This window comes from Dicentrarchus labrax, unplaced genomic scaffold (assembly GCF_905237075.1).
Source record: "Dicentrarchus labrax unplaced genomic scaffold, dlabrax2021, whole genome shotgun sequence".
Lineage (NCBI taxonomy): Eukaryota > Metazoa > Chordata > Actinopteri > Moronidae > Dicentrarchus > Dicentrarchus labrax.
The window spans coordinates 22,958,618-22,972,201 of record NW_026136723.1 but is presented as its reverse complement, the minus strand read 5'-3'; the positions used below and the strand labels follow the sequence as shown (position 1 = coordinate 22,972,201).

Sequence of the window (13,584 nt, the reverse complement as noted above, 5' to 3'; positions counted from 1 at the left end):
TTTATGTCAATTTTGTTTTTGTTTCCATTGTAAGTTATTATAATCTATATTTATCTTCTGATCTTTATATTTTTCTTGTTTTATTGATACAGTGTCATTTTAAATTGTTTTTATAATCATAGTTTTTGTGTGAACTCCAGGAAGACCAGCAGCCACTTTGTAGAAGCTAATGTGGATCCAAATACAAAATAAAGTATTTAAATTGTTTGGTAATTCATAAAATGTTAGCCTCATCATTTGTCAGCATTTTCTTTCTTACAATCCCCGCTGCTTGTTGCTATAAAAATGACGAGAAAAAGGCAATTAACAATGGAAGAGAGACAGACCATCATAACACTTAAAAATGTAGGTCTTTCCTACAGAGAAATTGTGAAGAAAGTTAAGGTGTCAGTGAGTACTGTCTCCTTCAACATCAAAAGGCACTCAGAAACTGGGGGGAAACTGACAGGAAGAGGTCTGGCAGACCCAAAGCCACAACAGAATCAGATGACGTTTCTGAGAGTCAACAGCTTGCGTGATAGGTGGTTCACAGAACAACAGCTTCAAGCTCAGCTTAATAGTGGTCGTAATAAGCAAGTCTCAGTTTCAACTGTAAAGAGAAGACTTCGAGCTGCAGGTTTGACAGGTCGAGTTGCAGTAAGAGAGTCATTGCTAAGATGTCAGAATAAGGAGGGTTCCTCAGTGTGTGACATCAACTGTCAAACATGGAGGAGGAAGCGTGATGGTCTGGGGCTGCTTTGTTGGATCCAGGGTCGGTGACTTGTACAGAGTGAGAGGCACCCTGAACCAAAACGGCTACCACAGCATTCTGCAGTGCCATGTAGTTCCCTCTGGTATGAGCCTAGTTGGTCAGGGGTTCATCCCACAGCAAAGATAATGACCTAAAACACAAGGACTACCTTAGGAAAAGAGAACAAGACAGTAAGCTTGAAAACATGGAGTAGCCAGCACAGTCACCAGACTTAAACCCCATTGAGCTGGTTTGGGATGAACTGGACAGAAGAGTGAAAGCGAAGCAACCTACAAGTGTCACACATTTATAGGAACTTGTGCAACGGAGTTGGGAAGAACTTCCTGAATAATATTTGATTTCCATTGTAGAAATAATGCCGCGAGTGTGTTCAGCTGTTATATCTGCCAAAGGTGGCGACTTTGATGAGTCAAACGTTTAGAATACATTTTGGTTTATAAATTGATTCCATTATTTCTTTTTTTGATTTCAATTGTTTATTAGTTCCATGCTTTTCATTTCAGAGTACAATGAGACATTGAACTGCATGAATTTCAATAAAAAACTGGGAAAAATCATGTTGTTCTAAAACTTCTGACCGGTAGTGTATGTCTTTATATTTAAATTATTGTTTTGTTGTCAGAAAACAGGAAATGTACTGAGGTTTCCTGTTGGTTTAATGCAGCAGCACTCTGCACTGTCAGAAACCAACAACAGTGTGGGAAAGTATCAGAGCCTAAAGTGAAACAGGCGGCCATGAAATGTTTAAAAAATAACACCAGTAAATGGTAAATGGATTTGTACTTGTATAGCGCCTTTCTAGTCTTCTGACCACTCAAAGCGCTTTTACACTTCGTGCCACATTCACTCTTTCACACACATTCACTCAGTGATGGCAAAGTCCATCGAACAGAAACTAACATTCATACACATTCACACACTGATGCACGGCATCAGGAGCAATTTGGGGTTCTGTGTCTTGCTCAAGGATACTTCGACGTGTGGCACCAGGGGCTGGAGATCGAACCCACAATCTTCCGATTTAGGACCGACCCGCTCTGCCTCTGAGCCACAGCCGCCAGTACAGTACAGTTGGATGTTTTATATTTAAAATCTTAACATTTCAAGATTTCTTTAAAACAATGAGTCTAACTTGTAGAAGAACAGTATGCTTCATCATTTGTCATTGTTTTACAACACATTGTTGATTAATTAAAGCTCAATAATTAAAACATTATATCTCGTTTATTTAATTGGTACAAAAACCAAAGTGTAAAACTGAAACCCTGTGGTTTTATAGGACATAACGATAACTTCCTGTAGTCTTGTTATCACCTTGTGGTTGCTAGGCAACCAGTAGAGACTGCAGGAAATGACACTGTTATTTATGGAGCTTTAAAGGTGCTGATGGTTAATTTTGTTACGTTTCAACAGAGCCACACTAGCTGTTTCCAGTCTTTATACTAAGCTAAGCTGACAGGCTGCTGGCTGTAGCTTACAGATATAAGTGTGGTGTCAATCTATTGTCTGACTCTCTGCAATAAAACTGACGTTTGATGAGAAACATATTTCACAAAATGTTGAACTGATCCTTTGAGCGATGATAAAGTACAATGTCACTTTGGTGGCACTTTTGACACGTCATGTGTTGAATGACTGAAATGTTGTGCTGTACAATAAAATGGTGTGATAATTGCTGAGCTTAATGTTTTGAGAACTGCAACAGTGATATAAAATCTGTATTTAAGTAGTTGCTTTAAAAATTAACATAAAGTTTCAGAAACAAATAAGGTTTTTTATTTGACTTATTTCTAAGCTTTTGGAACACCCATACATCTCTCATATATCTGTACCGTTTCTCACCTTATCCCTGTCTCTTCTTCCTGTTGAACAGGTGAAGCTCCAGCCTCCCAACAACACTCAAAGGTTTTTTCCCAAGTCAAGACAGGTAATTCCTGAGTCCCAAACCACATATAACTGCCTTGTTAGCAACATTATAATATATTAAAACGGCCATATGTCTGTGTGTGCTTTATTGTTTGACTTGGGATCCCAGTGTCGCTGAAAAATGTCCACCACAAGTTTTCAGAGTCCAAGGTAATATGCTTGTTTATCTGATTAACAGGCCAAAACCCAAATATAGTCAATTCATAGTGATATAAAACAACTCCAGAGGTTGAGACCAAAGATCAGGACCTTGGACAGCAGCATCATAAGGCACTAGGAAAGATTCAGCACCTTGGACAGAGGTAGCTAACATTACTAATTTACTGCTGCCAACAAACTCTTTACCTCGTCATTCCTAAAACTGAAAAAAAATATTGTCTGGTTTTCCCTCTGACGTCCTCCAGCTGCTCTGACTCTTACCACTTACTGCTAATGTAGCTGCCGTTAAACAGCATCCAGTGAACACAACCTCAGAGTGATTTGTATTATTTTATTTCCTGTTTAGGTCTGCCTGTATTATTTATTTTTTAAATATTTTTTTAACAATCATACAGACTTAATAGGCTTTTTTTAAATTCAGTGTTTTCTTGTTCCTGGTGCTTGGCCATTGTTGTCATAGATAATTTAAATTTACTTTTCTTCAGAGAAGTGAACCAAACACTGGGAAATAGGCCTGCTGTGTGTATTTTTTAAAAAACTTTTCTAACGTGCCTTAAAATCAAAAAGGCCTAGTACCCCTCACAAAGCATTGGCGACCCCTAGTGGGGATCCCGGCCCCATGGTTGCTGCCATTGACCATATATATAATGGACATCTTCCGGGTCTGAAACAAAAAAAAATTGCCACCAGTGTGACGCTGGTTACTCTTAGTCAACTATAAACTTGATAGTAACTGTATTAAAACTACCTTTGGGTCGTAGGTAATATTGTAAAAATAGTAGATACTAACACTTTACGTTATCTTTGTTTCACTTATATCTTGAATAAACAGAAATTATACACGGTATAAAGATTTGTGGTTAAATATATAAATTTGGTGTTAGATTTCCATTTATACCCCTTGTTTTATTTTTTGTTTTGTTCTATTTTGATTTGTTTTGTGTTTGTTCTGGTATCCTTGATGCATTTTTGTTGGACTGTTCGAATAAGGTCCTGTACACATGTGTTTGTATGGCCGAACTTGGTATGAGCCTGAATATTAACTGTGTATGTCTGAAAGAAAGAGACTTTGTATTAAACCCTTTCCTTGCCTTATTATTTTTAGTCTCTATTTATATTTGTATACACTGTTGGACAGGGCATGCTGTGCTGGTTCATCAATACTTGAAGCTGGTTCTGCTTCAACCATGTGTCACAGTGTCACTTTCCTGTCCTGTGGGCCCCTCTGTGAGTGTTGGCAGATTGACCAGTACTCCTTTAATCCTCTTTACTGCCATACTCACGTGGTCCATCCTTCTTTCGTGCTGCTGGGCCTGCTTGTTCAGCCATTCCCACATCAGCTTCTTAAAAGTGTCCACCTCTGTCTGGACTTGGTGGGTTGGTGGGACGCAAGCGTTATGTCAAAAAAGGACACAGGATGATGTTTCGGTTCCAGATTCAGACCGACGTGGACCGAGTGCTCCTGGTTTCTCTTTGGGACCCATAAAACTTCTCTACCTTTTTGGAAAGTTCCAAATTCATAAGTCAAATAATTAACTCAGAACAAAGCAGATATCTTTGACGATCAGAGAGGCTGTGTCCTCTGTATTCTGGGAGGTGCTGGACTCAAGAAAGCTGTACTCCTCTTCTGAAATATCAACATCACAGTTGAGGGAACGAGGCAGTGCTGGGGTCTGTCTCTTTAACTAAATTGTGCGTGCATTTGACTTTAGCAGCACATATTTAAAGTGTTGTCCCCATGTTTCACTATTATCTTTAGTCTGCATGGAAAATAATGATGGAAGGGAGTTCTCTCTCCTCGCTGGCTGTGTTCAGGCGTTCTGTCACCTCTTTGACCACGATGTCCGTGACCTTACCTGTGCTCGGACAGTTGATGCTCACCCAGACACTCCCAGGCTTGGTCTTCTGACAACACACTCTCTAGATATAGTGCCGACTACATCTACACACATTTCTGTAACAATAGTCTCCGTCTCCCAGTTTAGGGATCCGGACTGGAGCTCAGCCCACTGGGAGGATGTCAGTGGGTCCAAGAACGAGTTTGCTGTATTCATGATATCAGCTGTAGTGTATGTTGGTCGTACCGGAACAAAGTGAATGTAAATCTGATTCAGTTAATTTCAAAGGGGCTTTACTGATATGGGAAACAGACTTTTATGTTGCCAAAGCAAGTGTAGTAATATATGTATATACAGATAAGAAAAGATGATAATTTAAAATAAAGTATAAATAAAACACACAAATACAAATGTATGTTTTAATTTTGAGTGGTCATTTAAATCGTTGAACTCTGGGATTACAGAGTTTAATTTGTTAAAATAAATGCTCTTTATATTATCGAATGTTTGACATTATAGGAGGAAGTGCATCTGTATCAACCTCAGCTGTCAACAATGACCATGTATTCTGTTTTCTTTTGGTTGCCATGATCAGCAGCTCTCCAGAAGGGGGCAGTACAGGGACATTTAAAGAAGTGGACCAATATTCTTCCTCATTGTTATACAATAAGCAGTTTGAGGAAATGTTTACTTTATTTTAACTTATTTTTATTTAGTTTCATTTAGTTGTGTTTTACCTGCTCCTCTCTGCTGTCTATGTGAACCAGATCTCCTCCTTTCTGTCGGCATTCATCTCTGCTCTCACTCTATATAGTTGGTGGAGAAATAATAACATTGTCTTCCATGCTGCTCCTAGCCATATTCACATTTCGGACGTGGTTCATGTTTGAAGAGATCACAGTAAAGACTTGAGTGTTTATATTTGTGTGATTTGGAAGCAGCAGGAACTTTGAGATGAACGAGTTTGAATCTGAGAGCAGCTGAGACAATCAGACAGAGGCAACAGTTTTCTACTTCACAGGTATATATACTGCCAATCTGACTTCTTGTGTCTGTCAATACATCACTGGTTACTTACTCTGTCCCCGACAAATTCACTAAACCTCAGAATAGTTTTGGACTTGACGCATTTACGAGGTGAAAGAAGAAGTCAGAACTTTCACTGAAGTAAAAGTAACAAATACCACAGGGTAGAAATACTCTGTTACAAGGAAAAAATCCTGCATTCAAATTTTTTGTTTCTGATGTCCAAAAGCATGAGCATCAAAATATACTTAAAGTATCAAAGGTTATTGTATTGTATTGTATTTTAAATATTGATGCATTAATGTGCAACTGAAATTAGAGTTGGAAAAGATGGTGATCATTTTAAATACTTTATATATTGATTTGTAGCTTCATCTGTAACAATACATCAGAGTTTATTAGTTTATTTTTATTTAGTATTAATAATCTGAATCTGCAAACAAACTCGTAACTAAAGCTGTCACATAAATATAGTGCAATAAAAATATTTCCTTCTGACATGTAGTGACAGTAGTAGCATAAAAGAAAAACTCAAGTAAAGTAGAGTACCTCAAAATTTTACTTAGTTAGTTTTGAATTTCTCCTACGGGGGATTAATAAACGTATATCTTATCTTATTCACTGGTTATTACCTTCTATGTAGCTCTGTGGACGGCTCATTGTGTGAGATTCCAGATGCTGAATAAGAGCTGTCAGTCGATGAGGAAACTTTCTCTGTGACAAGAAGCACAAAACTAAAATGCAGAAATAATTTGTGTCACTGTGGACATCGAGTTTACCAGTTAGAACAAATAAAAACTGCTTTAGGAAGTATTTGGTATTTTAGATAGATAGGATAACCTGATACATTAAGCAACATATTTAAAACATTAAAAACTCACCAGTGACTTTTCTGCCTGCTCTATGTTTTATTTGAACATCAGTGTAGATCATCAGCTTCTTCTTTTAAAACTTCCTTTTGCTCTTTAAGATGGGGAGGAGGCTTTATCTCAACTCTCTCAAACTGTCTAGTTATTTCTGAATAACTATTTCTGTTTACTTTAATCTACATTAAAACAAATGGTTCATATCCTGACGTTGCTCCATCTGATATTCTGTGATGTCACTTTCAAAACTGCCTCACCCTGCAGACCTCATGGTGAGCATGCAGACAAATAATAAGGCTAGCTTTTAATACATTATCAAAGAATAATCTAAATTCTTTATTCTGTATTTGGATCCACGTTAACTTCTACAAAGTGGCTGCTGGTCTTCCTGGAGTTCACACAAAAACAATAAGTATGAAAACAAACCATTTAAAATCACACAGTGTCAATTAAACAAGAAAACTATAAAGATCAGAAGATAAATCTACACTATAGCAGTCAGGAGGGACTTTCAGTATTAGTGTCTTTATTCATTCTTGAACGATAAACAAGCCTCCAGTCACTAGGTGGCAGCAGTGCTCAAACTAATCAACAGGCTGCCTGCTCAACCCAGTAGAAGATGTACACAGGAACACCGCTGTACAGAGCTGACGGAGGAGGAGAGATGGAGAAGTTTCTGACAGGAGTGAAAAGAAAAACGGAGCAGGCGTCAGTGGCAAGAAATGCAAGTGACGGTAACCGGCATAAACCTAATAAGAGCAGGAAATACGACGACACCTACATAGCCCTTGGGTTTACCGTGAATACGGTCGGAAATGAGGAAAGACCTGTGTGTGTGTTTTATGCCCCAAAACTCTGGCAGCGGACAGCATGAAACGGAAAAAGAATCACACAGACTGAGCAGTCTTGTTTAAATGTTACAAAGTGAGTTAATAAACTGAACTTGGAAAGTGTTTGAAGTTGTTGCAGATGTTATCTCAGCTCATTTTATTCTTCTATTTTGATAATCAGGTGATTTTATGCAGAATGCTGGTGCCAGCAACTCATACAGTGGTTTGTACAGATCAATAAATAAATCTGATCAGGTTCTCAATAGTAGTTCAATTCATGGGGGGCGTGAAAACATTTCTGACAGAAAAGAATTGAAAACCACTGCACTATAGTAACCTACAATGGAAACAAAAACAAAATTGACATAAATACACTGTCTACAAGCTCTTATTATATTTATATTTACATTTTTATATTTATTTTTTAGTTATATGTATATACCTATACATACATTTCTATTCTATGTATTGTGTTTGATATTGTAATATATGTATTATTTCTATTCTTTGACATTTGTGAGTAGAACAACTGTAATAAACAAATTTACCCCCGGTGATCAATAAAGTATTTCTGATTCTGATTCTGATTCTTCCATCTACTAAACCAAACAGTTTCTATTGTATTTACTAATCATTGATGTTGGATTGGTAATAAACCTTTTTTAAATAACTACTTTAAAGCTTTAATTACTAGTTACTTTACAATAGGAACATTTTTCATACAAAGATACAGAGACTTATGTTTTATTATAAATGTAACTACCCAACAGTATACAAGTACAGCAGAAATGATCAGTTAATAAACAGAAAATAAACTGGTGATATTGGTTTAAGTCATTCTTCATGTGAAAACATTGAATTGTGAAAATAATCATATATATGGACAGCAATTAATATAATAATATGATATATGACATTTAGAAATAAGCTCCACCTCAACAAACTATGACAGTAAAAAGCTGCTTTTCCATTAATACATGAGTAACTATAGTCTGATGATATAATATATAATAGTATTGTTGGGCTCATTAAACAAACTGCATTTTAATATTTTCCTTATTTATTCATTTATTTTAACATTACATATATCAAAATAAAACTGCTCCAAATTCTGTATCCTGTACTGAGATTGTTTAACAGGCTGAGACTTCATTTAAACTACATTTCAGACACACTGAAGAGTAAAATGGTCACATTATGCTGGTTTCTCACAAATACTTCTGCGAGTATATTTGCAGGATTCATCAAACCAACATTTCAGATCAGGAGCTCCTGCTCTCTTTCCCATCATCACACAGTCCTCTCCATCAGGGTTGTACCATGCCCGGTTATCTGGCTCACCGTGGATCCAAAATGTCAAACTAAGAGTTAGAGAACAGAAAGAAAATGGTTCAATAAAACTGATAACTTTGATTTTAGAAACTGGCAAAAATATATTTATAACAGTCAAACCTCTCGTTCAGTGGTGAGCCGTCTACCCACAACCATGTGCCCTCTTTCTCTGAGTCTGTCAGTCCGATCCAGAACATGTCCCATTCAGAGTTCATTTTTTCTCTCAGTTTCAGCTCCAGGAATGTCTGGACAGGAAATGTTGATGAAGAACACAATATGTAACAAGGCTTTTCTGTGCTGAGAGACCATGTTAACTAATGTGGAAACACAAGGATGTGATAAAACAAATGGGAATAAAGCCAGTGAGCTACATGAACCTGCAGCAGTGTGTTTTACCTGCTCCTCTCTGCTGTCTATCTGAACCAGATCTCCTTCTTTCTGTCGGCATTCATCTCTGCTCTCACTCCAGGTTAAACTACTGATGGAGAAATAATAACACTGTCTTCCATGCTGCTCCCAGCCACGTTCACATTTTGGACATGAGTCATCTTTGAAGAGATCACAGTAAAGACTTGAGTCAGGTGAAACAGATCACTGTTTATATTTGTGTGATTTGGAAGCAGCAGGAACTTTGAGATGAACGAGTTTGAATCTGAGAGCAGCTGAGACAATCAGACAGAGGCAACAGTTTTCTACTTCACAGGTATATATACTGCCAATCTGACTTCTTGTATCTGTCAATACATCACTGGTTCTTTAATCATCATCAGAGGATGCAAACATGGAAGAAAGACAAAATCCATCACTTTCTTTCTTTTACTACAGGAGGTTGTGGGCTGGTTTGCTGCACCGTGTTGTATGATTTTACTTCACAGCGTCTCTCTGTTATAAAAACAATTTCACTTTCATCAGGATCGTCTCTTATTTATGAACCTGAACCTGAAACTCTTTCACAGTACAGTCAGTTGATAATTAACAGATCAATATCAGGGTCCACCTGTCAGAACTGAAAACAATCCAGTTTAACACAAAATGAGACTTGCAGAGACTTGTGGACTAAATCTTTAAGATAGTTTAAAACACAATCTGAGATGTGAGATGTCACATTTTAAAAGGATCTTGCAGTGTTGCAAAATGTAGGTTAAAGTAGACTTTTAACTTGTAGACTGAACCTTTTCAGACAGTTTCTAAACCTGACTGGATTACCTGTGAGATTTCTTTTCACAGCTTCAAGCTCGTCTCTCAGAGTCTGGAAACTTTGCTTGGTGTGCATGTTATCAAGAGCTGATTAAAAAAGAAAGCACAGGTCAAACACTGCATTGGTAAATCATCAGTGTTTGATAATAAATAATGATGAAACAATGAAGTGATTTATTTAATGCAGAAACATGAACTACTCATGATGAAGTAGTTGTTCCTGTTTTTAAGTCTACTGATGATATCACATTGTCAGTTGAGTCAAACATCGGTTTGTAAACTAGTCGGTGTTTGATGATGAGCAGGTTGCAGAAGAGAATAAATCCGGTCCGTGTATGTTTTGGTCATTGGATTTTCCTTTCAGAAACGGATATTAAAAAACAGAAAACGAGTGGTTATTTGATTTTCGTTTTAAAATACAAAAATTAAAATTGAAATACAAGGCGTTTTTCTTTTCCATGGTCAAAAAGGGATGAGCGAAATTAAAAAAATTATTCGATTTTCATTTTCTATTTCATATAACAAAAAATAAAATCACTAGAAAACAGAAACGGAAAAAAGGCCTGTTTTTTCATATTCTGAGACCGGATGTTGTCATTTACAGGACGGTGCTGTGTAGAAGAAACAGTAGACTAGTAGACTGCGGTCAATCCAGCCGTGAGTCCGATCTCCGTGGTCAAATCAGCCGCACTTAAATTTAGTGTACAAGTATTCTCAGCATTATGGTAAATGCGGAGAAACAGCGTATTTACTTCTGGTTTTCAAAATAAAGGTATTTAGAACAGTAAGCTATAATTAAAATATGTTACATTAAAGTGTTGTGCCCCTGATGAATAAAAAAACACTTTATATCAAGTATCTTTACTGCACCAGTGTGGAGAAATGCCAAAATAAAAGTCTCATATTTATGCCTCCAGAGATTGCATATTTGACCATATTTGAGGTACTGTAAAAACATATTGCTCAGTGTTTCCTGGCTACCGATAGTATATTTGACTTTTACACATATGAGACTACAAACATACTTAATATCAAGCATTTTTACTGTACCAATTTGGAGAAATTCAACAATAAAAGTCCCATATTTGTACCTCCATGTGGCATATTTTCATATATTTGAGGTACTGTAAAAACACTTTGCTCAATAATTCCTGGCTATGGATGGTATATCTGACTTCTACACATCTAAGACTACAAGTATACTTAATATCAAGCATTTTTACTGTACCAATTTGGAGAAATTGAAGAATAAAAGTCCCATATTTATACTTCCAGATTCAATTCAATTCAATTTCAATTCAATTTTATTTGTATAGCGCCAATTCATAACAGAAGTTATCTCAGGACACTTTTCAAATAGAGCAGGTCTAGACCGAACTCTTTAACATTAATTACAGAGACCCAACAGTACCACCATGAGCAAGCACTTGGCGACAAGGGCAAGGAAAAACTGCCTGTTAAAAGGCAGAAACCTAGGACAGATCCTCCGGCTCTAGGTGGGTGGTCGTCTGTCTCGACCAGTTGGGGTGAGAGAGAGAGAGAGAGAGAGAGAGAGAGAGAGAGAGGCAGAGAGAGAGAGAGAGCGAGAGACAGACAGACAGACAGGTGCACAGCAACAACAGTATTGTCAATGGCAGTCAAGCAGGACCATGGCAGGAGGCTCCACCAGGATCCATAAGAACCTGCAAGACGAAAAAGCACAAGAACTCCGGGGAAGAAGTGGAGTTAGTAACATGCATTAATGGGACATGAATGAGTGCATAAAGAGAGAGGAAGGGAGGAGCTCAGTGCACCATGGGAAATCCCCCGATAGTCTAGGCCTATAGCAGCATAACTAAGGGATGGTTCAGGACTCACCTGATCCAGCCCTAACTATAAGCTTTATCAAAGAGGAATGTCTTAAGCCTACTCTTGAATGTGGTGAGGGTGTCTGCCTCCCCGAACCACAACTGGAAGCTGGTTCCACAGGAGAGGAGCTTGGTAACTGAAGGCTCTGGCTCCTGTTCTACTTTTAGAGACTATAGGAACCACAAGTAGCCCAGCATTCAGAGAACGTAGTGTTCTAGTGGGGTAATAGGGTACTATGAGCTCTTTAAGATATGAAGGGGCCTGACCATGAAGAGCTTTATAGGTGAGGAGGAGGATTTTAAATTCAATTCTACATTTTACAGGGAGCCAGTGCAGAGTAGCTAGTACAGGAGAGATGTGATCTCTTTTCTAGTTCCTGTCAGTACTCGTGCTGCAGCGTTCTGAATTAATTGGAGCGTTTTAATGGACTTATTGGGGTAACCTGATAATAAAGATTTGCAGTAATCCAGCCTTGAAGTAACAAATGCATGGATTAGTTTTTCTGCATCTGTCTGTGATAGGATGTGTCTAATTTTTCTAATATTACGTAAATGAAAGAAGGCGGTCCTAGATTCCATATTTTCTTATATTTTTGAGCTACTGTAAAAACATATTGCTCAATATTTCCAGGCTATGGGTGAAGCATTTTCATTATACTTCAATAATGATGCAGTAATCGTGACAAAATTTCACACAAATGTTAAATAACATCTTGATAATATAAACACTAAACACTAACACAAAATCCTACACAATTCTAATTTGTTTACTTTTCACACAAAATGCAATGCCAGTCCACATTCTTCTTATTTTGCTGCTCTGCTGTGTCCATTTGTAGGTAAAAGGGAAAAATAATTAGTTTTAACTTCAAAACACCATTGTACCTACTGTCTCTTCCTCACATATTATTTTTTATATTATTCAGTGTGACAGCTGTTGCAGGTGGTTCCACATACAGTTTACATTTTTACAGTAGCTCAAATATAAGAAAATATGGAATCTGGAAGTATAAATATGGGACTTTTATTCTTCAATTTTTCCACATTGATACAGTAAAAATGCTTGATATTAAGTATACTTGTAGTCTTAGATGTGTAGAAGTCAAATATATCATCCATAGCCTGGAATTATTGAGCAAAGTGTTTTTACAGTAGCTCAAATATATGAAAATATGCCACATGGAGGTACAAATATGGACTTTTATTGTTGAATTTCTCCAAATTGGTACAGTAAAAATGCTTGATATTAAGTATGTTTGTAGTCTCATATGTGTAAAAGTCAAATATACCATCAGTAGCCAGGAAACACTGAGCAATATGTTTTTACAGTACCTCAAATATGGTCAAATATGCAATCTCTGGAGGCATAAATATGAGACTTTTATTTTGGCATTTCTCCACACTGGTGCAGTAAAGATACTTGATATAAAGTGTTTTTTTATTCATCAGGGGCACAACACTTTAATGTAACATATTTTAATTATAGCTTACTGTTCTAAATACCTTTATTTTGAAAACCGGAAGTAAATACGCTGTTTCTCCGCATTTACCATAATGCTGAGAATACTTGTACACTCTAAATTTAAGTGCGGCTGATTTGACCACGGAGATCGGACTCACGGCTGGATTGACCGCAGTCTACTAGCCTACTGTTTCTTCTCCACAGCACCGTCCTGTAAATGACAACATCCGGTCTCAGAATATGAAAAAACAGGCCTTTTTTCCGTTTCTGTTTTCTAGTGATTTTATTTTTTGTTATATGAAATAGAAAATGAAAATCGAATAATTTTTTAATTTCGCTCATCCCTTTTT

At 37.1% G+C, this 13,584-nt stretch overlaps 1 protein-coding gene across 3 annotated transcripts in view; it reads right to left on the bottom strand.

The window, feature by feature from the left end:
- Positions 1-13,584, bottom strand: part of LOC127358192 (hepatic lectin-like) — a 30,968-nt gene that overhangs the window by 9,413 nt on the left and 7,971 nt on the right. The window contains exon 4 of one of the 3 annotated variants that reach the window (XM_051391113.1): positions 9,935-10,012. The exons of the other annotated variants lie outside the window; for them this stretch is intronic. Coding sequence (XP_051247073.1) covers positions 9,935-10,012 — 78 coding nt within the window. The remainder of the gene's footprint in view (positions 1-9,934; positions 10,013-13,584) is intronic. 3 annotated transcript variants of the gene reach the window in all.